This window comes from Amphibalanus amphitrite, unplaced genomic scaffold (assembly GCF_019059575.1).
Source record: "Amphibalanus amphitrite isolate SeventyFive unplaced genomic scaffold, NRLGWU_Aamphi_draft 000437F_arrow, whole genome shotgun sequence".
Lineage (NCBI taxonomy): Eukaryota > Metazoa > Arthropoda > Thecostraca > Balanomorpha > Balanidae > Amphibalanus > Amphibalanus amphitrite.
In genome coordinates this window covers 450932-478308 of record NW_024881931.1, presented here as the reverse complement: position 1 = coordinate 478308, position 27377 = coordinate 450932, and the positions used below count along the sequence as shown (strand labels likewise).

Below are 27377 nucleotides of genomic sequence, written 5' to 3'. Positions count from 1 at the left end.
GGTGGTGGGTGTCATCGAATTACTGACCTACATCGGGTCAAACCGAGACCCCAGAGGAGACAGCTCGCCCGGGGGCATGGGCATGAAGCAGTCAAATGGTGGGGACTGGGCAGCCTGATTGTGAGACAGCCCCGACCATTGTCAGACTGTAGACGCGTGTGGAAATGGAGCCCTATCGCTCCCTAGGGATGTCCCAGAGCTGTTATAACGATGCGTTCACCCACTCACTGTATAAAATTTGGGCCAATGGTACTCTGCAAAAGTCTACGCAATGGAGGTGTCACCCATTTCCGACCTCCCAATCCTAGTTGGATCTGTCCTATTGCCTACTACATGGTTGTCCTCACTGCTTTCACTGACCATTTCCTACCAAATGATCATTGATCTCTATCACAGTCAGTACTAGTACCATTTCCCTCGATCCCCACACCCCTGTTCCTGATTCTCCTGACCCCTACATATCACAACATTCCATCCTTTCCTGTCTTGTCCTTTCCGCTTCCTTCTCTTCCTCACATTTCTCTCTGAATCATCATTTCTTCCCACCAGACCTCTCCGACCATCTCCCACGCGTGGGCCACAGCTGCCGACCGGCAGACATCTCGGCCTCCGCCCAGCCTCCGGGCTATCAGGCATAAGAGTGCTATTCCGAGTACGACCCAAGGCCAATATCAGAGGCACCAGTGCGCTCCGCCAGGCCGCCATGTGAATGGGTCATAGCTAGCTAGTTCCACGGTATGACCAGGGCGGTGTTTCACTGGACGCTGCTACCACGCTGCTTTTCCATTTCGCGAGCTGACGTCATACTTGTGGTAGTGTTGGAGCAATGGGCTTGCTGACGTCTCCATGGAAACCCAATTTGACACGTGTGGTAGCAGCGTGCTGCTATCATTGGTGAAACAAACACTACCCCGGAAGCTCGTGGATAAAGCTCGAGGACTGGTGGAGGCATAACGGTCCTGTAAAGACAAACCCATCCCACCCGTCTCTATCCGAGGGTCTGGTTGAGCAATATCCGATTGGGGGTTGATATGAAACATGAGTGTTGTCTTAGGTGACAAGACAAGCCAGTTGTTTGTGTTTCGATTCGGTATCTGTGGGCGAGGCTCTGCGGGACATCTACTATTATCTGGGCACCGAGAGCGGGTGTGTCAGATAGCCAAAATCGCAAACAGTCGATTGACAGTCCACATTGTGAGCGCTGCCTTTTCACCTGACTCGAGGCCTACATATAGCATGGCGAAATGATTTAACGCGCAATCTGGTCAAGTCGGAAACAGGTGTACTGCGATGCCCAAGGAATTCCGTAAGTCTGAATGAAAATGGGGATAAATTGTGCAACATGTTGCACGGTGTGAAAGGCAGACCGAACGTGTCACGTCTGCTCGCAATTTTTCGGCACATACTTCACAGTTATTATCTACTAGACCCTAAAAAGGGCCCTTAGGTATATAACATTCTGATAGTGTTGTGTATTCGTATCATGTTGTCGGACCAGATTCCGGCCGCGCACATCGGTCGCCGAGGCCTGGGGCGGCGCCGGAGGCGGTGTCTAGCTACCGTCTGAGGCGCGCTCTGCCCGCGGACAGAGATCTGCCACTGTCTGAGGCGCTCTGCCCGGGAGCAGCACCACTAGTGACGTCACGCCGTCAGCCGCTGAATAGCCGGCGGCCACTGACGTGCGACGTCGGACATATCCCGGCTCATTACTGAGCCGCCCCGATAAATATTGTGATACGTCTCCCATTGATCGCTGGACATTCTCCCCAGCGGCATCGCTATTCCTTAGAGAAAGCCAAGCAAATTGAATATAGTTGCTAGGTTTCTGGAAAAGGTTTTTAGGCTTTACCTACGTGGAAGCTACAGATGCTGGTGTCAAAAGGCAGATTCTGAATGGTATATTCGCATTAAACGAGCATAAAATTACCATGACTATTAATGCTGACATACAACAAACTAAACAATGGCATTGGTGCCAGTTATTTAACACAAATATTCAAAATTGAGAAGATAAACTGCACTGCTTTAAACCTGTCGTAAGAAACTTCAAGATGCCCCAACACTGGGCACCGGGCAGACGGTAAGAGACAGAGTCCGAGGTCACGCGTATCTAAGCAATGAAGAAATAAACAAAACATCAAAGCTATCTGCACGACCTTGAAATTTATTAACAGGATTAAACGATGCGTGTAAGCTGGTCCACATATTCTACGGGTTGGAGAACTCCCAACGTGCCTGGAAACAGCCGTACCTATGCGATGACTTCATGCCAGGTTTTCGGGTGGATTGGCCGACATCCGGCGTTTGTTCAAGGAAAGCGTAAGCGCGTGACTTGTACTGGCATGAGTTGAGCAAAGCTGGCACCTTTCCTTGTAGGTAGGGGAGAGTGGGGCAAAGCGGCCACCCGGGGCAAAGCGGCCATCCATCGTTTTAGCCCTCCACAGCTGGCGTCAGTTCCAATTTATGATTTCCAATTATACTTCTCTTTGCGGTCGTTCGAATGAGCCAGACCGGGGTTTCAGGCCCATCGCCATTGTTCTGTGAAACACGGAAAAGCATTTCTTGCCAGGTTACCAATTATGTTTACAATTTTTAAATGTTATTTTATTCCATAACCATTTGGAATTTTTATAAGCGTTTTTGTCCATGCATTGCGTGGTTATCGTACATGCCTTCTACCAATTTTAATGCTTTTTACCCCACTAATAGCTGAGCTGGAATATTTTTGTCTCGGACGGTATGCGCGGGGCAAAGCGGCCGGGGCAAAGTGGCCAGCCCCCAATTGGCCATAAGTTGTTTCCATCTGGATAAAAACATTATTTATATTCAAATGTGTCGTCATGCATTCATCTTGGCCACTTTTCGGTTACATGAGTTACCAAATTATGCAATTAAATGTTTTTCCAAGAAAATTATTTCTTTGTTTAGCAATAGGTGGGAGGATAACAAAGTAAACATCCATCTTCCCTTAAACCTTGTCACCATCAAATACCCTAGTCGTGCATGAGGCAACTATTCTGTTTCTCATATCGGGACTTGAGAAGTCGCCAGTGGCCGCTTTGCCTCAGGGATGGGGCAAAGTGGCCAATATGCTATAGGTTTAAAGTTTTGTCAATATCTCCCATATGTGAACGCCTTTGGAAATGAAACGCAGTTGGAATAAAAGACAATTTAATAGGGATCACATTGGTATAGAAAGAATCTTTCCAAGTTTAAAAATCAAGCGTCGGCATCGTTAGAAACGTTAGGGTGGCCGCTTTGCCCCACTCTCCCCTACACGCAATTGACAATATTGGCGAATCAGTCACCAAATACTGCTAAGCGATGCAAAAGAGAGGATACGGAGCCCAATACACCACCACGTAATAGCAAGTACATTAAAATTGAGCACAAATCACCTATGTCCACTTAAACAATGTAAGATGTACACTGACGACCACTTTAGCAATGTAAAATGTCTACCGATGTCCACTGTAACAATGTAACATGTCCGTTGTCCACTGATCTCCACTTGCACAACGTGTTTCTTCCCCCGTGGCGCGCACACGTGACACGCTGACAACACATTAGCGGACAATACAGACACAAACATTAAGCACATTTCCTCTGAGCCACAACTCTACGACCGCCCAGCGGCAATTACGAGTACTGCTCTCTCAATCACCCGCACGCTCGAGGGTTATGACCATTCGAAATAGGCCTTCAGTGCTTAACGATTGTGAAATATTTATCATATCCCCTCTATCTGCCAGCCCAGTTCACGACAGACGATTGCCAACCATCGAAACCAACTGCCAGTCAACCATCGCAGTCTTTTACTAAGGTTGGCCGATGCAACCTTCGCTGGCATGTGCCATACACGGCCCCGCAAGGACTAGAGTTCACCAAACCCTACTACAAAACACACCATAGTGTGCCTTATAGAGTTCTTCAGACGTGCCTCATGCCTTTTCGCGCGGCACGAAGCTCACTTTCATTGGTGGACTACTCTGAAGCGTCAAGCTCACGTAAAACATCTTCTCGCTGAATTGCTGCTCTGTGCTCAAACTGAAGCGGCGCAGCATGGCTGCTAGCATCGACTTCATCTCGAGCATCGCGAATCGCTGGCCGACGCAGTTGCGCGGTCCAGCAGAGAACGGCACGAGCGCGTACGGGTGCCGGGCGGCGGCGTTCTCAGGCAGGTGGCGGTCCGGGTCAAATTTCTCCGGCTCCGGCCAGTGGCGAGGGTCGCGGTGCACCACGTAGGGAAGCATCATCACGTTCGTGCCCGCGGGCACCACGTAGCCGTCCACAGTGAAGTTGTTGCGCAGTGTGCGTGAGTACATCACCACTGGCGGCGTGACGCGAAGCGACTCTTTGATGGTACACTCGAGGTACTTGAGGTTGGTCAGGTGCTCGCGCGTCAGCGGGATGCCCTCGTCCGGCAGGTGTTCGTCCAGCTCTTCATGCACGCGGCGCTGCACGTCCGGCAGTCGCGCCAGGTGCAGCAGCGTCCAGCAGATGCCCGACGTGGTCGTGTCGTGCCCCTCGAACATGAATGTGTCTACCTCCTCAGCGACATCCTCGTCCGTGAGCAGCGCGCCCTCCTCCGAGCTCAGCAAGAGGTCCAGGAACGCCTTCCGCCGGCCGTCGCCGGCCTGCTCCAAGCTATCCGCGCCACCGTCTGCCCGGCGCGCGCGCCGCTCGCGGATTATCCTCCTCGTGAATGAGTGGAGCACCGCCAGCGCCTCCTCCTGCTGCCGCTGCCAGCCCAGCAGGCGGAAAATGGTGGCGTTCCGCAACCAGGGTCGCAGAGAGCGGGAGTGAACCACGTGACCAATGCTGGCGATGGCCGCCTTGTACTTGACGGCGCTACCCTGCTGGGCCCCCACCGACACACCCATGGCCGTCTCGGCGATGGTGTCGAGCGCGGCGTCAGAGACCAGTGGCCACACCTCCTGCGGACCATCGCCGCCGGCCGCCAGCCGCTCGACCAGCGCCGACGCGTTCTTGGTCATCGTCTCCAGGAACGAATCCAGGATAGCGAAGTGGAAGGCGGGCGTGATCAGTTTGCGGCGCCGGTGCCATTTCTCGCCGGTACTGGTGAGCAGCCCCTTGCCGAGCCACGGATGCAGAGGCTCATAGTCGTACCCCTTGTCCAGCTCATTCTTGCTGCTGAGCACGCCCTCCAGCGCCTGCGGCGAGGTGAGGAGCACATAGTGCAGCGAGCCGCAGTGCATGTAGGTCAGGCCGCCCGGGTCGCAGTTGCGGCGCAGAACCTCCATCATGTCCGATTGCCCGAACGGCAGGTCCAGCAGGTTGCCGAGGATGGGCAGAGGCCGCGGGCCGGGGATCAGCTGCAGCAGCCGCTCTGCGGGAGTCCGGTAGAAGAGCAGCAGCGAGACCGTCACCAGCAGCACCAGCAGCGGCACGATGATGCTGCACATCTCCGCCAGCGACGGCAGCGCCGGAGCCATGGCTGCGTCTCAGACACTGGCACCCTCTCACACACTCACGACAGCACGTCGGCGAGACTGAGGCCCTGCTGCAGCTCACACCAGAGACGGACGATCCACACCGGCCCGCGGCACCCAGAGTTCCCACTGACCGCCGCGGGACGAGTGCTGTCCTCATACACTGGATGACCTTGACGCACCGGCCGCCGCCGTCACCGGCACGCCGCGAGGGGGCTGGGCCCAGATATATCAGCCCACACGCTGATAACACACACGACGCGCCGCGGTCACGATTGGCAGAGCGTTGCCGCACTTGACGCCCGCCCGCCGTAACGCCGCGCGTGCTCACAAGGCGCACCGTGACGCTGACTTGTGGGTTTGTCGGAGGTGGGGCCGCCACCGGCGCCCGGGAGGCCAGGCCCGTCGCCAGGTCAGAAACCGCGGCGGGTTCCGGCAGCCGGAAATGGCCGATAGCACTTAGCAGTGCAGAAAAACACAGGGGAATGACCGCCGGTTATGGGTTCAGATTGCAGACCAGCTTCCGCTGATATACTCAGAAAATAAAAAAGACGTTGACGTAACAACAAGACAGGACTCCAAGCTTCTCACCACTCGTGTCGCCACTGGAGCTAATCTCATACAACACAAACGACCTTCAGGGAGATGGTGGCCAAGCGTCTAGGCGGATCGGCTGGAATTTGGGCGAGTTTCCGACCAACTGGCAGCCCTGCAGACGGATCGGAAGATGATTACTCAAACTGGCATGACAACTTTCGCATAGCTGTGGAAACCGGCTTACATTGCAAAAGCTGTACAAGCAACTGTGTATTATGTGTGGACACGTAAGCCAGCCTACTCACGCAATAAAAAGAGGAGATAGCCAAAACAGTTTTACAAAACCGTTGTTGGATGAAACAGTGAGGATAGGACAGAAAAATGCCATTCGAGGCACCGGTTTTCTCTTAATAATTAGCACAGGCCACAGCCCAATTCACTAGAAACAGGGGTAGACAGGGTGGTGGCAATTTCGGAGGACCTGTCGCTTCTCCCTTTTTGACAGCACGCATCCGGACTCGCTTTTTCAATTTATCTATAGCAGTGATCACAGCTAACGTGATCAACATGACATCTTTCCGATGATGGCCAAACATTTTCACACATCCAAAAAAGAGACTACCAGCGACCATTATATCAATTTTCAGTATCAAACAATACTAAAGCAGTCATCAGTAGAATGCTGGGCTGCCGATCCGTAGATGGAAAAACAACACGGATGTTAGTAGTAGTAGAAGTAGTAGTTGATTGACACAGTCTTAGGTACTAGATGGATAAAACCCAGAACACAAGTGTCCATTAAAGGGACCCTCCCACCTTATCATTAGTTTTGAGTTGTGATAGCCAAGTTTGCGGCCAGGCTCAGAAACCACCATTAATCCTGGTCGCAACCCCCGCAGCTTTATGGTGTTCAAGAAATTTCTTCCCTTTACTTGCAGGGTGGGACCAGCGTGGTCCCTATCTCTTAACCATTACGGGAATCTGATGACGTCATCAGGCTTTCGAACGTCCGTTAAATGTTTGACTAAAACGTTTTGTAGCACGCGGTGGTATATGCTGCTTTGCGCGCAACAAATTCCGCACTTTCAAATAAAGTCGCTAGGAACAGCGGAGATCCCAAAAAGTAAACAAAAGTAAAAGTCTAATATCTTGAAAACCGGTGAATATTTTTCGATGAAATTTGGTAGATATTCGTTTTTGCTCTTTCTGAACCGAGCGACATCACTTTCATGCCAATTCATTAACTTTTTTGAAGGTGGGAGGGTCCAGTTCATGTATGTATGTTCAGTTCATGTATGTACAAACATATTAAACCGCCAAACATTTCATACAGAGAACCAGCGTCCATTAAAACTATACATAAACACCACGTTAAAATCCGTCGCGTCATACGTTCTCACATGCCAGCAAAACCCTCTGAGAGTACATGGCCAAATCATTTGGACTTCTTTTCATCAAGCATGCCAAACTATCAAAGCTCAGCACTGTAAAATTTCTCCTAAGTGGCTCAGTGATTGGGCAGTGTAAAAGCACATGCGCCTCTGTTTGCACACCGAGGCGACAGGAGCATAGCCTCTCTTCTGTTGGGATTCTAGCCCACCTCCCTGTTTCTATTTTAACCCTCGCCCGTAGACGGTGTTTTGCCACCTTCGCCCATGCAGGGGGGGGGGGTTGGTGCGACCCCCCTGGCGTTTGAAAACGGAGCGTCGTAGAGCCAGTGTGCACACAGAAAAATATTGACACCGTTAGCGGTGTAATTGCACAGTACATATCTGAGCACTTGAGGAAAGTTAATTTAGTCCCTTCCCCGCTTAAATTACTCGCGCTTCCAAATGAACACCAGGAAGAAGGTAATAGAACACTGTTAGGAGGGTTGGGTGTTTTACTACATGTAGCAAAACACCCAACCCTCCTAACAGTGTTCTATTACCTTCTTCCTGGTGTTCATTTGGAAGCCCGAGTAATTTAAGCGGGGAAGGGACTAAATTAACTTTCCTCAAGTGCTCAGATATGTACTGTGCAATTACACCGCTAACGGTGTTAATATTTTTCTGTGTGTGGCTAAATTCATTTTACGTTAGGGGAGGATGTAGAAAAAAGGCCTGACAGGATGTCGTTATTTTAATAAAACTTGACTTCGACCCTTTTTATGTCACGAGAAAATGATGTAGAAATATTAACTACTGACAAAACTTTGAAGGTATTCTGATATTTGGGATGTTAAATGAGGTTTAAGTTGGGTCATATATTTGAACATTAGGGGTATTCGAATGGTTGTCTTGGCGTGTTGTAAGAGTTTGCGAGGTTTGTGTTTCTCTTGCTCCTAGATGTTTGGGTTCGAGGTTGTTATTATGAGTCGTGACTGCTGTTTGGATGTTTTTATTTGTATTTTTAGGATGTCATTATACTTTTCATTGTGGGCGGATTTCCCCGCATCATTACAATTTTGGACACACTGCGTAGAGCTTAGCGGAAAAGACCAACGGATTGCTCTCAACGAGATCTCGCGATTGGTGGTATATTTTTTTGGTCCTAGGTTAACATTTGACCTACTTATGACCGGTCAAAGGTCAAATTTTCGGAAAATCTAACCTTTTCAGATTTCCACGCCGACTGCGGCAAAACGGTAAGAGATATCGACTTGAAACCTTCACTATCGTGATCCTTGATCAATTCTCTATCGTTTGGTGTATATTTCGATGTCATAACTCTAAAAAATGATGCGTTGGGAGCATCGGAAGTCTGCAAGGTCATTTGTGCATTGGGTCACGTCAGGCGTGTGACGTCACTGACCTGACCCTGACCCAAAATGAACTACAAGAAACAACCGACGATGCCTGAAATGGATAGCAAATTCGAATTCAGAGCATCAAAATACCCCGAAAAGGCATACAAGTGCAAGAAGTCATTACAGGTCAACCGAGGTCACTGACCTTACCTTGACCTTTAGTAACCTTCAAAATGTCAACGGACATTGTGCCAATGTCAAATCAGCCAGTTGTGATTCTAAAACAATCCATCAGTGTGTCAGGTCAGTCGGCATTTCCCGGGTGTCCACGTCAAAAGTGTACCCAGACTTTTCTCCGTATTTTATCTTAAAAACATCACACTCACAAACAATTGCCCTCGTTTGAGAGCCAAGGCAATGGCAAAACATTTGCTATGCTTTTCAATTGTGTTCGGCACTCTGATGACCAGCACGTGCCGTCTAGAGCAACTGCTCTATATGAGCCGCTTTGCGTCGGGCCACCGCCGGCAGACGGACCGTGGCATGTGAAATCCCACAATGCCCCGTGCACTGGGGATCCCATTGCCTAGAAAAAGTTCAGACCATGCCTCTGCACAGCAAGAAAGTATCGGTTTGGGTGGCAATGAGGCATGGAGGGGGCATTATCGACCCTTTCTTTTTCGAAGACGACAGGGGAGAGACAAACACAACACCGTAACGCTAGAACGCTACGCCTCGGAGGCACTGGAACCATTCCGGCGAGAGCTGAAGCGGAGACGCGGGATCCGTCGCCATGAAGAATGGTCTCAACAAGACGGGGCGCCGCCTGACACCGCCAAACGGTCGCTGGAATTCCTGGAGGAGCGCTTTCCTGACCGCCATATCAGCTTGAAAAGCGCGGTGGAATGGGCTCCCCACTCGCCCGACCTCAGCCCTCTAGATTTCTTCTTGTGGGGCTTTCTCAAGGACTTGTGCATACGCTGGCAATCCAGGGTCGACCCAGGAGCTGAAAGACGTCATCATCGACGAGATCCGTCGCCTTCCTTCCCACATGGTTGACCAGGCGATCACCCACCTCCAGACGGTCCATTTGCCGGCGGTGGCCCGACGCAAAGGGGCTCATATAGAGCAGTTGCTCTAGACGGCACGCGCTGGTCAGCAGAGTGCCGAACACAGTTGAAAAGCATAGCAAATGTTTTGCCATTGCCTTGTCTCTCAAACGAGGGCAATTGTTCGTGAGTGTGGTGTTTTTAAGATAAAATATGGAGAAAAGTCTGGGTACACTTTTGACGTGGACACCCTGTATACCAATGTGAAGCAATCTCCAATTTAGCGTAAATCTGGCCGGAGGTTGTTCCCTTTATGACGTCATAACTCCGTGACCTGACATGACCTTGACAAAAAAAATAGGTACCAACAGTTGCGCAAAGGATGCCCCAAAGGGTACTGGAAATTTGAGCAGGCTATCTGAAACGGTTCGGCGTCTAGCTAAGAAAAACCTCAGGGGGGGGTTGCACCCCCCCCCCTACATGGGCGAGGGTTAAGGCGGTGTGAGCATAGTCTTAGGTAATCGTGTAAATGCTGTACGAGCCCGTTCTGAAACATTGTTAGTATATTTCGGGTGAACAGTAAAATCAGCATTAAAATCGATGTATGTTTTTCTCCTGGAAGATTCAGACCCTGCTATTTTCATGTGTATGTTTTGAAGGCTCTGCTCGCGAATGAACCCTGGTGTTCCTTTCATAATATTAGCGATATATGAGCTCGCGGCAATGAGTTAAATACAGCAGCAGAGCCTTCTAGGTGGCCATCTGTCTACCGGCACTGGCACGGATCATACCCCGTACGACCCCAAAGCGACGCGGCTACATAATACCTACCTACAGCCAGTAAATAGGCCGAATTGACACAGACACAGGTCATAGTACAGTGGGTCTATTTAAGATCTCCAGAGCCACCACGTGGCGCTACGGTCGGGGTGGAGCGAGTCCAAATCGCGAGGGGAGTGAGGTCACCGGTCATTGTGGGGGAAGGAGGGAGGGGAGTGACGCGCTATCGCGGCGCGGAGCGTGCGTGCGCCGGGAGTGGGCCGCCCGCCACCTGCGCCGCGGCTGAGGGGAAGGGATGATGGTTGCGGGTGCCTTCACTCCGGTATGGTGGTATCCTTTTCATGTGCAGCCAGAAAAAAATGCACCTGAAGGGAATAATCGTCTCAAACAAACGGGCAAGCGAAAAACGCCATTCACTTAAGCAAAATCTTAAACAAATGATAATTGAAATCTAGGACCTAAACTTTTAGTCGACATTTGCATGCTGTCTTAGGCCTTTCTAAATTGCTCTTTGAGTTCCATGTTAATTCATTGTTTGGCACGCTCAGCATTGGTGGGCTTTATCGGGTCCAAAAGAATAAAAAAATAAGGGAGAAGAAAAGAAAAAGGGTTGATATGGGGCCAGAAAATGACCAAAAATATTTTCTTAACCCGGCACCGCCTGGGCTATTTCCGTACCCACATCAGCCTGGGGGGGGGGGTCGGATCCGACCCCCCCTGTTATCTCGAGAACCAATGGTCGTATCGAGCCCCGCGAGGCGGCGTTCGAAAGGTCTCTACGAGACCTTCCCAAAGCGCTCTTAAGATTTTAAGATTGAGGTCAACTTTCGGGTCAAGGTCAGGTCAAAGGTCAAATTCAGGGGTTTTGCATGATTAGGCTTACGGACAGCGGAATCGATAGCTGCTGCTCGAAACTCACCACAAATGACCTCAAAGACCTAGTGAAGGTACCATGTGCGTATAGGGGTCATACTAAGTACGGGTCAAGGTCAGGTCAGGTCACGAAAGGTCACGGTTTTCACTTTCTGATACATGGGCGTGCGACACATGTTTTATGGCTTATTTTTCACGCCAAATCCGATGGTAATGGTTATATGTGACCCCAAGTCACTGTGCTGGTGATAAGTGTGCATTGAAAGCATAAAAAATCGTTTATTCCATACATAACTAAACGAGGGCTAAGAAAAAAAATCAATTTTTCAACTTTTTATTTTTGACATAAAAATGCACTTTTCTAGACGAGCTTTGTCCCAGGAATCTAGTGGTGCCATTTGTTTTCACATGCGATGTTCAGAAGTGCCTCTAATTCGCGAAAATGCTTATGACGTCACCATGCCCTATGCATGTTGGAGCTAATTTTTACAATTTGGGGGTCAAAAATCAAGATAGAAAGTTGAAATTTGGGACATCTAATGTTCTAATAGAGCTCTATAACATATATTCCGGTTTTTTGGAAATTCTCAAAATTTTGGATTTTATTAGTTGTTTTCCAAAAAATAAAGTATTTTGAATTTTTAGGGGTGAAAAACGCATTTTATGGAAAATCCGAGATAGCCATTTTAAAGAACTCGTTGAGCTGCGTCTTTTCATGTCCTTAATTTGCAATTTGCTTTAAATCTCGATTTTTGGCGATTTTTTAAACATTTACCATTTTTGACTGAAAACGCCATGTAGTTACATCACTAAAATCGATATATCTCAAAAATTTTTGAAAATTTTTTCTTAAAAATTGCACAGGAGACGTCAAATTGATGGGGGAGAAGGTATGCCAAGTTTCAAGTTGATAGCGCAAGCGGTTCATGAGTTATTCAAGAAAAACGGAGGGGGGGGGGGGGGGTCGGATCCGACCCCCCCCCAGGCGGTCGCGGGTTAAAGATTAACTTAGCAAAACCTTTAGGTGCGACAATTTTAACGTTGTTGAGAGGATACTGGGAAAAGCTAAATCACCGTGCTTGTCAGTGTTGCAGTAGAAGGAAACGTTTTGGTTCGTGTCTAGATAAAGCCAGAGCCGGGAGTGAGACTCGAACTCACTACATCGATTTCCGCTCACAGGTCACCCACCCTCTACGCTACGGGCATCTATCGCCCTGCGCAGCTTGCTGGACAGTGTTTCGGCCAAAGTTGTTGGTTGGATGTCTGACGTCTGTCAATGTTACGAGGCTAAGCCCGAAGGTAAATGAGGGAGCCGAACCAGATTGGACCGGGTTAAACCAGGTTGCACCGGGGTCCTACACGCAATCATGGTCAGAAAAAGCATAATTTCGGGTCAAATATTTTTATTAAATGATCTTATTGTTTTTAACTTATTAATTCAAGACTTAATGCAGAAAAATAGGATATTCGCCCACGCTTCCCCATCTTCTTTTTAACGACTAAATTTGAACTAAATTTAACGACTAAATTTGGCCCGTCATAAAAAAGGGCCTGCCGTTATAATTATTTACCCAAGAGCGCTCTACACAAGAAACGCCAGCCAGTCAAAAACCGGCCAACGATACGATCTTTCTAGTGCTTTAATTATATCAATTGAAAATTTCAGGAGATACGAATAACCTTAATCCTTAGATTTACTGGACGCTCGCAGCATTCGCTAGCATTCCATTGCCAGCTGCATTGCCAACATCATATATGCATTTATTTGAGTGCATCATAGTTAGTTGTAGTTGACAATAGATAAACCGGCCTTAGTAAACCCACGCCTCATCATCCTTCCCAGTTCCCTTCCAAGCGGCCACGCTACCGGCCGCCGCGCCGGGCCCACCACCGCGATATGGAACAGGCCGGCTGTAGTGCGTCATTTGCCTGCGGCAGTGCCCAACCGCGCCGGGACTGTTTGACAGGTCACCCGCACCGTGACCTCGCCACCCCCCCCCCCTAGCCCACCTCCCTAACGGGCCAGCTCGGTAGTGACCTCTCCTTGAATTTGACATGGACTCGACTAAGGCTCAACGCCATCTAGTTACGTCTGGAGATCCTTACTAGATCCACTGTACATCACCAACCGTTACCGTTAGTCAGCTGACGAGTCGACTACCGTTCACGATAATACCATAAGAAAATTTCAAGTTCCTCGATAGTCCTTCAATATAAATTAAAAACACTTCAGCGGTTAGTTCAATGCTGAAAACGCTGGCAAATTGGTCTTGTTTCAGTTTTGAACAGCGGATTGATCAGCTCACGTATCGTACTTTCGGCTAGCGATTCTACGAAACGACGCTGAGTCTTGTGCCTTCTCAATCGTTGTAATCAAGTGCACGAGCTAGTGAAAAGTTCCGAAGCGCGCCCGGCAAATGCGTCCTTCCGGGTATTCTGGCCCGTGATTATTCCTCTGGAAGACCGCACGCGGTGACGAGTGTGCCCTATCACGACTTCTGGCGAGGTTGCATTATCGCGCTATAGGCCAGAACACTCTCCTCAGTCATCTTACACACCGCCATGGCAGTCTTGAACCGCCCGAGCGCAGCAGCCAACTTCGGCCGTAACTTAGGGAGGACATCTAATCCATTATGCTATTCCGTCGTGAAAAGCTCCTGATTACATCCGAGAAATCGGCAGCCAGAATTAGCATTATCTGTTCGATCTTCCATCGGAGTGGCTTCAAGAGAGTTCCCAGTTCCCACAAGTAAACAAATGACCGCAAATAACGGGCTGGGTAGCACGTCTTGAATTTTTTAACTAGCTAACCATGGAATTTAGTCGAGCGTTGTATAATATGCGCAAGTTGGGTTTGAGCAAAGTCAATCACATCATGTATGCACTAACATGTTAGTAGTGTCACATCTTGACTTTACATAACTGCAGCACGATCCGTAATCTCTCGCCGGCTGAATGTGAGCGTGTTATGCATATTGCGCTCGTTGGTAAAATCTCGCCACGAGTCCCCGGGGGCGGCGCAGCCTCCCCGCCGCGTGGCAACAGCTCAGTCGGCGAGGTCAAGGTCACCAGAGGTCAGCCACAGGGGCAGAGTCGGGGTGCGCCCGCGGCAAACTTTGCTCCTCTCGCACCGCCCGACAAAGAGCGATGAGTGATATTAATCGCCGCTGTAATATATCTACGTGGGGATATGCGAAGTTAGCCCGCCGGGACCCATTAGACCCGCTTCATCGGTTACACTGAGTCATATGCTTCCTTTGCTTCATCGACGTTAGAAGGGGGTAACAATGAAAAATGGCATCCGCTTCGCTCAAAACCAGACAGCGGGCATCCTCCTAGACGTGATGTATGTACTTATCGTAGAGGAAGAACCGTATACTCCTTATCTTTTAAAGTCTTGACTTGGCCTAAAAAAGGCTTAGTATAAAAAGACGACAAACAGACCTAGGAGCAAAAGACTGTTGACTCCGCTAGAAATTATGACCAGACTAAAAAAAAACAAAGATTCTCGCCAGCCATGTCAAAAATGCTCACGCTGTGACCACCACCAAACATTTCCTGTGTGCAAAAGGTAAACTTCATCGCATATAAACACGCTGAAAACGACTTATTTTCACGTCGTATGACATCCTGGTATGATATCAAAAGTTTCCATGCATAACAAATACGATGTTGCGAACACATCAAAAGATAAATACCGAATATCTGCGAAACACATCCAAACGCAAAATTTGCATGAATGACTCCAAAAGGCAGTCATTACATCCCAACTGTCGGAGCCACACTATCAAATCATCCCTGTCGCTCCGCGCTCGAACAACGACTTAGCAGTCCGTGAGCTGGCATAGCCTTCATCGGCCAGCGACCTGTATGATTGTATAGCCTTCACATCAAATGCCACCAACCAAATGGAGTTACTGTTTATTTCAGAGCGTAGAAGAGCGAACGTTCACTTAACTTTCTAGATGCAGCGGCAGTTTAACCCTCGCCCGCACATGGGGGGGGGGGGGGGTGGTTGCCACCCCCCCCCTCAGGTAGTCTTTCTGCTCTGCACTCAACATTTTTAGAGCTAGAAGGCTGATTTTTCGTATAGCTGCTCCTCTATCCTTTCTTGATGTCCACTGAAAATTTCAAGTTTCTGTGGTTTTTGGTTTCGGAGATATGACCTTGTATTTCAGGTCATGTCATGACCCAAATGGCCAATTCTCAACATCTTGCGTTGGCTATGGGCCTTGTGAGCTTTTAACACCTTGATTTCGGCCTTTTATACCAATCCTACCTCCCACCTATCATGAAACATGTTGTTCGACGATGTACAGAGGTTAAGGTCAGGGTCAAGGTCAACCTAGGTCATCTAAGATAATTGCGTTTTAGGCAAGCTGAATTTACTTTTTTTGAATTTTTTTTGACTACATTTTTGGTAAAAGCTTCTCAGATCATGATTTCATGTAATATGGACACATAAACAATCGGTGCACACATCAGTATACACACAGACACACACAGACATACAAACACATATTATTGACCTTGACCTAACTTGACCTGAGATGACCTCAGCAGCAAAAACCTGGTCGGGTAGTGTGACAAAGAGGTTCTAGCTGGCTTGGCACCAGAAAACGGCATCGTCATCGGTATATGACAAGCAGCGCGCTTGATATCCAACGGTGACCTAAAACAGCAACATTTTTAGTTTGACCTGACCTGGAAGGTCAATGACTGACCTGAGAAGGTAAAACTGGGTATCATTGGATTCGTCTCTTCCCAAAGAATCTTTTTGGTCTTTACCGCTAAGCTCTATCTCCAACAGGAACGAAATGGCGCGGGGGGGGGGTGGCAAACCCCCCCCCCCCCCATGTGCGTTCTAGGATGGGAAAATGGCATGTGCGGGCGAGGGTTAAAGCAGTAGTACTACTGTTATCTGTGCTCGATGAAAATATGACTTCGAGGAATGTTATGTAAAACGAAGCGAGTCAGGCGAGCAAACTCAAAGTTTCAGCGTCCCAAGAAACAGTTATTTAGCTCTAAGCATATAACTGATTCAAAATTGATAGAGATGGCTGATATATGGCCCAACCAACAGTCCATGAAGGCGAAATGGGAGTGATGCATCTCGAATAAATCATCGTTAAGTGTTAGCTTAATTGCAGCGATACATTTCCACCTGCCTAGCAAATGGCTCGGTTTGTGCCCACCCTCAATATACTAAATGTTTATTGTTCAATGCAAAATATTTAAAGGGACTATCCCACTTTCTAAAATGTTGTTAAAACTAGTTAAATTGTGCCCGACTTTATAGATTGGATGACCAGGAACACGGTTCTGGCATTTATTTTTCATTAAACATCTTAGGCTTCCCATATTCCAAACACAAACTTTCAAATATGTGACGTCACATCCCAAAATTACCTCCTTCCCCAGGCCACATTACTGTCATAAAGCTGATTCTTTTTACTCTGTAGGCACCACAACAAAGTTCAGACCAAGTTTTAAGCGATTTTTCAACGAACAAACCCATTTAAATCAGAATGACTAAACGAGGTGACGTCACACTAACGGTCGCTCCATGTTGAAGATAGGGCCTTGTACAAGGCCCATTTTCAAATGAAGGGAACGAATTTCTTCAACACCAAGAGGCCGCGGGGGTTGCAACCTAGATAGATAGTGGTTTCTGAACCTCGCCGCAAACTTGGCTATCTCAACTCAAACCCCATGTTAAAGGTGGGATAGTCCCTTTAACAAGATGATGATAAAACGCCATGCTTACCCTCTGTCAACATCCCATCTCCCCGAGAATCAGCTGCACTAAGGTCTGAAGTTAAACGCTTATCTCATCTGGTATCGTTCGCTCTCCCGACCCCACCGCGGACAGCGGCCTCCCCGCACCGTGCACCAACTAACCTGCCATGTCGACCTGCAGTTTGCAGACATTGCACGAGACCAGTGATGAGCCACAGGGCAGCGGCAGGATCGCGCCACAATCGTCACAGAAGCTGGCAGACATGCTGACCCCTCACGGCCTCCACGGAAGGACGTACGGTCGGTCAATGCACAACTGTAGAGAACAGAAGGACGGGCGGGGGTCAGAATCTTGCTATTTCTAGTTGGACTGTTTGACCTAAAGAGTTCAATAGTGTGATATATACCGTATCGTTGTCGTGTTTAGGTATTCAGGAAGTCCGGCTGACAATAAGCATATAAGAAATGCAACAATCGCGATTTGCTTCAAACCCACAAACATGTTACTTTATCGATTTGGTTACTGGACGAGGCAAACTTGGTGATGAGGACGCAAGTGCAGATGCAAAACACAATAAAAAAAACACGCGGATCGTGTCCCCAGCCTTTGCTTAGAAGATATATCATCAAGTTGAACAAAATGACCCCACAGTAAAACCGTCTGATAAATGAAGACCTCTCCCAGTCGGCGAGTTTCCCTCAGCAGTGCTTTCTGTCAGCTTCGGTCAACAACACCAGAGACATAAAACTGTGTGGCGGCCCATCCATTTCGCGAGACAGATTTTGATACGCTCCGAATGAACTCTGGACGCCGGGCACCGATCGGACAAAGCCGGTGGCCGAGATCAATCTGCCACAGACGCGTGAGGCTCCCCGCGGCGCGGCGCAAAGGAGGCGTTGGTAGTCGAGACTCGGTGCCCGGGCCCCGGACAGCAGCCGTCCACGGTAACTATGACATAGCTGCAGACAACGCGGAGGAGCAGGGCAGCGGTGGAGCAGCACCTTCGGGCAAATACTGACGTGGAACAAAAAAAAAACTTGCACAACTCACGATTCGGTTGGGGTTTCACACTGCACGTGCGCTAGTTCAGTGCTGCTTCTACATGCCAACATCTCAAAAATGGATGGGACGGTTGCGATCAATATTTGATCAGCTCAATGTAATGGATCAGATAGATGGGAGGCCCCAAAAGCCAGTTGGACCCCAAAAGCCACTGTATTGCACTATCACACGTTTAGGGCTCACAGTTGTGCTTCCTTCGGCCTCATTTATCCCCCCAAAAGGCATCTTACTGGTCACCTGGTGACAACTATATACCTCTACTCATATGAAAAATTACGTTTGAAAGCACACAAAAATATGTCAATAAACCAGTAGCAGGTGAGTGCTTGATATGTCAATAAACCAGGTGAGTGGACAGGGCTGGCATTCCAGTGTGGTGTAGGACTTTTCCCCAATCTGTATTGAACCTGTTGTGGAATCAGCAATAAATATAGCTGTCAAACTGGAATTAAATTGTGGGTCCGAGATGTAATGACAAATGTTTCTGCAATTAAGGCAATTAAAGACGAAGTGAGATGTCACTATTGAAATTCTGAAATTTGGAATAAATTTAATATTACCAGCTGGAGAAGTTATTAACAATCTGTCACAATCTGATGCAATGAGAAACTCTTCATGACACAGCCTTTGCCAAAAATAACAGGATGAGTGGGGTCCATCTCTCAGCGCCCAGCGTAACCAGGGGAATTGGCGCGTCTCTTTCCTACACGGTTTCCTGCCTCTCCTCAATCCTCATGCACTGGTGAGTCAAGGAAACCCAACAGGTGACTCACCTCACCGAGTCCTCCTTTGGAAGAAAGGAGGACTGGATTTGAATTTCTGAGTTGAATTTGAGATGATCATTGAGGATTTTATTTTTGTTATGATTAACAAATCCTGTTGTTAAATAGAAATGTTAAAAACTCGCAATAAGGATATATTCAAACAAACCTTAGAAAATCTTATATACCCTGCAAAAACTGTTCCACAATTCAAATTTCAATTTGACAATGAAATAGCAGATCATGAGATGAGTGCAAAATTCACACTTTCCAATATCATATCATCATATCATTGAATTTTCTAAATCAAAATGCGCAAATAATATTGGGCGCACGTGGGTTGTCTAAGTGTGTTCAGCATGAGACAAACTAATGCCAATGCTTTTAAACTTGCAAGTTGATTAGAGAACTCAAATCTATCTGAACATCTTTTCTGCTTTTGAACATTTTGTTTTGATGCTATGTCTCTGGTACGTCAGATATGAGCAAACTTAAAGTAAAATAAAAATTACTTCCAATAAAATTTCCGAAAATATAAACGTTAAAAGGAAACTTATTCCGTCCAAATATAATGAAAAATATATGTTTTATTCAGTATTTTGCAAACCACACTCGAGGCTATGAAATAACAGTGAAAATAACACAATAGATATACAAACTATTTATATACACTGTGTACAAACTATGAATATAAATTAAAATTCTTAGATTTGATTTATATACTGAGTCGATTCTTTAAATTCAGCAAATAAAAATGAAAATTGTTTGCTTTCTCACAGAAGCATTACCGAATTAATTCCACAAGGTGATATTTAAATTTTGATCAATGGACAATTTCTTTTTAATTTCCGGCAGCGCCGGTCTTTCCGGATAAACAACTGGTAGGTGAAGTAGAATGAAGAAATATGTGTCATATTTTCCGGATGCATGACTGAATTGCAGTCTGTGATCTCTTGTGATGACTGTTGCTTGTCATATGCCATAGTGTTTAATTTTAAATCAGCTATTCATATGCCATTTTCTGCTGATTTTGAGTTTACTTAATTTAACATTTGTCTCATCCGCGCCAAAATTGCCGTCTACATAAACCAATTAATTTGATATTTTTACTAATTGAATTAGTAGGTTCACTGAAAACTGCCATATTTCTGGTAATGTGATGGAAATGGATATTCTTTTTGTTTCAGTTCCAACAATGGGGCGGTACGCAAGGGAGCCTACCAACCAGGCAAAGAGCTGCAAGGCTCGCTTTGATAACCTGCGAGCCCATTTCAAGGTATGAATGGAGATCTTCAATAAATGCCAACTTTGCTGCTTTTAAAAGCATACAACTGCAATAGAAATAAGTTACTGACACTTGGTTTTGCATTAATCATTCATCAATGGTTCAAATTTCTCCAGGGTGTTGCCTGATAGGTAGTTAAGTAAATGATTTTTAACTTTTGAAAAATATTTTGATTTCAGCTGACAAAATATGTGTGGTTTATCAGTGCTGGCAGTTGGGTATGTTTTGTCATGTTTTTTTTTAAGAATTTTGAATTGGATCCATTTTTCATGATGCGAGTCCTAAATAAAGTAGATCAATAAATGATTTGAACAAATATTTGTCACATCTCACAAGTCATAACATCATGAATTGAAAGGATTTTGACACAAAGCTGATTTCAGAACACCTATGAGACTGCTAAGGTGCTAAAGAAGATGCCTCTGCGGCGTGCCACCCGCTACTTGAAGAATGTCATCGCCCACAAGGAGTGTGTGCCCTTCACCAGGTTCAGCGGTGGCGTGGGACGCTGTGCCCAGGTGAGGTTTGACCCTTTAATGGGTTGTTGACTTTGATTTTTCAGTTTTTTAACCATGTCTTATAATTTTAATTGGTTGTGCTTCTGTGATTTGATCATCAGCTTGGCGCATTCAGGTATGATTATGATTTTGTTTTTTACTTAATAGGTTTTTGCTTAATAGGTCCTTGTATCACATTTTCGTCAACCCTTGTCAGGAAACATTTTACCTTCTTCCTCCCTTGCTTTGGATCTTCTTTGGCAGTTGATATGCATGGGTATGTCAAATCAAGGTAGGACAATGGAATTAGGGTTCTAGGAGTGACTAGTTCTTGGGTGGATTCCTGGTGTCAACTAGCCTAGTGTGGTAGGATGGGTGGAGGTCCACAGAGGTTTTGCAATTGAGTGATGATAATATGAACAGTTTCGGTGAAGTTTTGGTGATTAAGTTATGAGTAGATGAAGAATTGTTGACCAATGTTTGGGTGCTTACCAGTAGATGGAAATAAAGAGACATGTGAGCTCAGGCTCATAAAGGCTGCCTCCTGGTCATGTTAGGTACTGGTCATAGTTGTGTTTGAATGTGTTGACCCTTTGACTATTTACAGCTCTTTCTGGCAGTCAATTCCACAGGCTCACTACTCTGGTTGAGAAAAATTGGCATCGTTTCCAAGTTCTGTGTTGTGGTTTAGCAAGCTTCAGACTGTGTCCCCTTATCTCCTTGTTCTGTCTTGTGCCAGGAAATTACCATCAACACTGATCTTGTCAAATCCTTTGATGATCTTGTAAGCTTCAATGAGGTCACCTCTCCTTCTCCTTTCCTCCAGGGTAATGGGTGATGGTTTGTTCTTAAGTAGAGTTTAACAGCTTGATGTACATTGCCATGGCTGCTTTTTAGGGCAGCAGAAAGGTTAGATAAAAACTTGTTGAGTCTACTCAGCCTAATTCTCTTGTGCTTTGGAAGGTTTTACTTTGCACAGTTTGGTGGTTGTTTTACTTTCAGTTCTGTCAAATGCTACTTGTTGCCACTATTGCTTCTCAGTTATCACTTATCAGTCTCTCATTGGTCAGGCATTTCTTTCATTGCTGTAGCATGTCTATTGTCTAAGTGAAGTTATTAAAAATAACTTATGGAGACCTTTCATGACCTAAGTTGACCTAAGGGGCAGAGACCTTTTATGACCTGAGATGACCTCAGGGGCATAAAGAGGGGTCATAGGTGTAAATTGCTGATTCATTGTGTAATGTTTACCTGTTTCTTGAAGTGAGAGTGTTCACTGTTCAGTCTGACTTTCATCCAAAAGAAGAGCATTTCATTTTTCTCCCATTGACTTAGAATAAAGAGCCAAGAGGTCAAGAAATTGACCTGTCACCCTTAGGTCACTGATATCAAAATTCCGAGCTATACAGACTGCTGGTAGCGATATAACCTCATTGCTGGTGTGCCCTGTCACTCCAAATAATCATGATCATCACAAATTGCTGGTACTGATTCCCTCATGCAACACCCCAAGTTTTAAAATTTTAGATGTGTTGTAGGAATTACAGAATCACAGAATTACAGAAAGTTTTCTTAGTCATGGTCACCTTACTTGACCTGGTGACCTGCCCTCAAGTAACCTGGGGTCAGAAATCTTGCATGATACAAAAGTGATGTATGATAAGCTAGTATGCAAAGTTTTGCGGCGCGCAGCGGTTCTCTTTACACACGCTTAAAAACTGGTAAGTGTGGTCAAAAACGCCCTCCATCTTGCCCCATCTGGGTTGAAAATTAAGGTGATAAGGGTGTGTTCATAGCTTTGGAGTCGATGGGTTATTTGTTGACCACGAATCTGGCTTCCAAAATTGACTCTGACTCCGGATATCTAAGTCCCATATCATGATAGGAAAGTTCATGTTGAATGCATGTTTATCTTGTCTAAAATGGTTTTGTCAGTATTCTTAGGCCTTACCTTTCAAATATGCTATATTAATATCAGGGTTTTGGCGTCGTGGTAGTGCTCTTCCGACTCCGACTCCGACTCCGGGCTCCTGACCGACTCCGACTCCGGGTCTGATACAAAGGGCAATGGTGGCTGCCAAAATTCCGCGTGATATGACGCGCCATGATAGGTCTACAGGGTGTCCGGAAAGTCCTGGTGCTTTAAACATTTTTTTTAAAATAAATGCATTTGGTCCATAGATACTCAACAATAGAACAAAACAATGACCAGGAACAACTAGCCACATGCTTCTGCTAAGTACCCATTCATTGTAAACACCGTCTGTGCCGACGACGGCCTCGACGCAAGGGCGGAAACGCCTGCGGGTTTTGACGAAGCAGGACATTTCCTGTCCTCCCATGCTGTCATGATGCGAGTCTTCAGCGACTCCAGGCTGGGATGAGAAGTGGCCTAGAGCTTATTCTGCAAAACGCGTAGCATGCCTTAGTCGAGTGGGTTAAGGCTGGGATAATAAGGTGGCCTAATCTCATTTCTCCACGGTGATCGGGTCTGCCGAGCTCCTCTGTCAGTTTGGTTTGGACGGCAGCGGCGTTGTTGGAGGGCGCTCCGTGCTGTTGAAGTGCGAAATGACCCTTGGGGCAAGTTGCCTTAATTGTCGTGTCCAGGAACCCCTCGTGGACCAGCCTGTCAGTCATTTATTTGACCTTGATGAAGATGATGGAACATTTGTGTCCATCAGACCCCAGATTTTCTTCGATTGCCGCTGAAATGCTGCTTCAGTCTCAGCAGCTTTGGCATACCGTGGTTGTAACTAAGTGAGAATAACTATTTTCTAAGAAATTTCCGATCCGGAATGCACCTTTGCCTGCTCAACCGTTCGCCGGGAAACGCCGCATCGCGCTGCAACTCGCGCCTCGTTCAAGCCGCACCGGGCCCCCGCGCGCGGGCTCTCAGCGACAAGGCGCATCTTCGCCCATATACCTAGCACTGAAAACGGTTTCAAGGTCATAGTTACGCGACCCCTAGCTGAGCGGTGAACGAAGGGTCGTACCTGTGGTGATTGGTGGAAAGTCCAATAATCACAGCGCGCGTTAAACGACGTCCAAAAGAGGCGCCAGAACTTTCCGGACACCCTGTTCGCGCACCGGGAGATCGCTCCGGTTTCGTTCATGCGGTCACCATTTCTCCCACGTGGACGCAGCTGAATCCTTAGAGACCAGCGGCCGGCGGCCAGCTTGAAAACCCGCCGAGAAGCACGAGTGTGGCCGTATCATGACCACGGGCATCGCCATCATGTCGGTCTGTGTTTGTGTTAGGCACTTTTCGGAGCGATAAAAGAAGAAGGTAAATATACAGTTGTCATTAAGTCTTTGACACTGGATTGTAGAAGTTATAACGCGAATACAAAATGCTTGCCTACTAAATTATGACATAACTTGAAATTTGTAAGAGGCAATGTTAGCTTTCAGGACAAAAACAAGATGTGTAAAATAATACCTTATTTGTGATCACTGGAAGCGAATTTTGCCGTGGGGCCACTGGTTAAAAACAACTGAAAAGTGATAGCACGGATTGACTGCAGTTAACTTTCCGGAGTCGGAGTCGAGGCGGCTGGACCGACTCCGACTCCGACTCCTGGCTACTTGCCACGACTCCGGGCGACTGACTCCGACTCCGACTCTAAAACCCTGATTAATATCATGGACAACAGCCAAACCAAAAGCATGTTCGGTTGGTGCAGCCGCGGTCTTCTGCATTTTTTTTTTTCGCTGCAAAGGCTCGTCCAAAATAGAAGGATGGCCTTGCTTCGACAAAATCTGATTTGGGAAGGTCAATGAGCGTAGTATTGTCAAGGAAATGGGTATTTGGCATGACTGGCCCATGTAGTGTTGACTACGACTAGTCCGACTCCAACGTGGGGCAGGATTGCCTGACCGACTTTGAATCCGCAGCCCTGAGGCCGCTTGCGCCAAAAACCTATTGCACCAATTCCTAGATTCTGTTGCATTGTACACTCACCCCAGAGGCCAGAACCCCCCTTGATTAATTCTCTGTATATTCTACTAAGCCCTGTAGGTATACATTATGAAGTGGTGCAAAAAATACCATTTATTCGCTAACAGCGAAAGTAGCTTGCCGATTTTACCTAGCTAAGAATTTTGGTGCAAGAGTCCTCGGGTTGTTCTACTGCCGATTTGGATAGCTGCATGATTATGTAACCCTTCCGTGGAGTGTTTTGCTTCCCCTCGACCTGACCTGGCTCTTTTCCGTCCGTCCAGGCCAAGGCGTTCGGCACCACGCAGGGCCGCTGGCCCAAGAAGTCGTGCGAGCACCTGCTACAGCTGCTGCGTAACGCCGAGGCCAACGCCGACTTCAAGGGTCTGGACGTGGACCACCTGGTGGTAGACCACATCCAGGTGAACCGGGCGGCCAAGATGCGCCGGCGCACCTACCGCGCCCACGGCCGCATCAACCCCTACATGGCCAGCCCGTGCCACGTGGAGGTGAGCCGAGAGCGGCAACGTGCCGCCGCGCAGACAGTATGGGAGGGATGGTACACTTCTGCGGCCGCTTGTGTGCTATCACTAAGTCTGTTTGATTCCGCATATAGGTGTTGCGTTTAGATCTTGAGTTGAAATTTCCCACATTTTTCATAGTTACAATGTAGCCATGCCGTTAACTTGGGGATATTCTCATACCTGCCTTGGTTAGCCTCCATCACGAATCCATGTCTTCAGGCGTCTAACTGTGATGAACCGGAAATGTCAACCTGCTATCCCCGTACTGCCAAATGGCCTTTGTCGCCGAAGCGTCTTAAAACCCATACCCTCCCCCCGTACCCGCGCTGCCGTTCCCTTCCATGACTGATCATTAACGCCTGTTCTCCGTCCGGCAGATCATCCTGACTGAGAAGCAGGACGTGGTCTCGCGCGTCACCGACGACGAGCCCACCAAGAAGAAGGTGTCCAAGAAGAAGCTGGCCAGGCAAAAGCGTGAGATGAGGGACTAAGCTTTCACCGAGCAAATACACTGAGTTGGCCGACGCAAACGACTGTGTAAACTGTGGATGACGGATGCGGAGAGGACGGTCGGGGAGTCGCTGGCTGGTGCGGTTTGGTGGGGTGGGGCATCACTGGGAACGAGCTGAGACGCGGCGAGCATTCTCTGGGGATAACACAGACTCTGAGACTATGCATCATTGTACATGTCAGCGGTACGATAATGCTGGATAGGGTTTGAACATATTCGTCGGACACACGGGAGGGCCGTCGGATGGCGCTTAGCTATTGAGGAGGATATCCGAAGTCGTCTATAATACCCTGGCTCAGCATCTTATGATCGGCACCGGTTTTAAGACCGGTATCAGAATCTGTGCCCAAAATAATCATGGTCTGGAAAGTGGAAAGGAAAGGAACCAACGATCCGGTTGTATAGTGTAGGTATACCAATATTTAGTATTTACGTCTGAATATGAAATAATATTTTCGGAGTTTCTTGAGTGATATATATTGAAAAATTGATAGCAAATATTTCGATACTCGTAGCGGTACCTTTTTCAATGCGAGTGATGCACAGTGCGAGCTTTGTTAAGCACAACAAAATAACACAATTCCCATGCAATCGGTGGAGCTGGGTCCTCCAGTGCAGATAAAATAACCTATACGATACCGCCTTCCTAAGAACTTATACAATATCACTGTCTATCACGGAATTTTAATTAAATATTTAGACAATCAGCGCTAATTTAATAAAAAGAGCGTCACTTCAGTTACAGGTAAGTCACACTTACACAAGGTGACCCCCCCCCTCGCGTGTTCGTTCAGCGTGCCAACCACTATTTTTTTAGCACAATGTCCCATATTGGGCTCAGCTGGACGCCACCGCTGTCGAGATTCATTGACGGGCGCAGCTGTCGGATCTCGATGGCCTCCCTGATTTTACGTTTTTTCCAGTGGCGTTCGATGGCTAGGGTTCTCGCCTCGAACGGGTTCAAGTCACCGCCACAGGTACAAAAGTGTCTGGCCGTCGCTGACGTATCGCAGCGTGCGTGCTTGATATCGGCGGTGTGCTCCTTCAATCTGTCCTGTTTTGGTCGCCCTGACTCTCCGATATAGCTGGAGCCGCACGAGCACTTTATCTCATATACGGCCCCTTTCTTCTTGCTCTGCTCCACGGGATCTTTGACGTTAACCAGGTGACCCCTCAATCGCTTGGATTTGTGAGCTACCTTGATTCTGTGTGGCCTGAGAACCTTGGCTATCCTTTCGCTGAGACCTGGGACGTAGGGCACTGCCGCATAGGCTTCTTGGTCTCTGGCGGCGGCTTCCCCCTGTACGGTCTGGCTGGCGTCACGGCGTCTCATAGCCCTCTTGATAAACGGCTCCGGATATCAAGCACGCACGCTGCGATACGTCAGCGACGGCCAGACACTTTTGTACCTGTGGCGGTGACTTGAACCCGTTCGAGGCGAGAACCCTAGCCATCGAACGCCACTGGAAAAAACGTAAAATCAGGGAGGCCATCGAGATCCGACAGCTGCGCCCGTCAATGAATCTCGACAGCGGTGGCGTCCAGCTGAGCCCAATATGGGACATTGTGCTAAAAAAATAGTGGTTGGCACGCTGAACGAACACGCGAGGGGGGGGGGGGGGTCACCTTGTGTAAGTGTG

General features: G+C 47.6%; 3 protein-coding genes across 11 annotated transcripts in view; 1 reads left to right on the top strand and 2 right to left on the bottom strand.

Moving 5' to 3' along the window:
- LOC122391445 (DNA-directed RNA polymerase I subunit RPA12-like) overlaps positions 1–25084 on the bottom strand; it is a 54976-nt gene extending 29892 nt beyond the window's left edge. Inside the window, exons 1-2 of one of the 5 annotated variants that reach the window (XM_043385359.1) lie at positions 24964–25084; positions 17322–17475 (exon numbers count right to left, since the gene is read on the bottom strand). In XM_043385359.1, the coding sequence (XP_043241294.1) occupies positions 17322–17424 (103 nt within the window). In that variant the 5' untranslated portion in view covers positions 17425–17475; positions 24964–25084. Of the gene's footprint in view, positions 1–17321; positions 17476–18941; positions 18967–18995; positions 19527–24963 lie in introns of those variants that run through there. The other 4 variants (XM_043385354.1, XM_043385357.1, XM_043385355.1 and 1 more) reach the window with 4 other exon arrangements.
- LOC122391444 (60S ribosomal protein L17-like) lies at positions 1174–25756 on the top strand. 5 transcript variants are annotated; one of them, XM_043385350.1, is made up of 5 exons: positions 1174–1306; positions 20171–20259; positions 20652–20786; positions 24987–25211; positions 25604–25756. In XM_043385350.1, exons 1-5 carry the CDS (start codon positions 1291–1293, stop codon positions 25715–25717), a joined length of 579 nt encoding a protein of 192 aa, XP_043241285.1. In that variant the 5' UTR covers positions 1174–1290; the 3' UTR covers positions 25718–25756. The 5 variants fall into 5 exon arrangements, with proteins under 5 accessions (XP_043241285.1, XP_043241286.1, XP_043241288.1 ...); XM_043385351.1 differs by lacking the exon at positions 1174–1306 and adding an exon at positions 19708–19864; XM_043385353.1 differs by lacking the exon at positions 1174–1306 and adding an exon at positions 19864–19892.
- On the bottom strand, positions 3277–5887 carry LOC122391443 (cytochrome P450 4c3-like). The gene has a single exon (XM_043385348.1). It carries the CDS (start codon positions 5454–5456, stop codon positions 3942–3944), a length of 1515 nt encoding a protein of 504 aa, XP_043241283.1. The 5' UTR covers positions 5457–5887; the 3' UTR covers positions 3277–3941.
- Positions 25757–27377: the final 1621 nt, after the last annotated feature.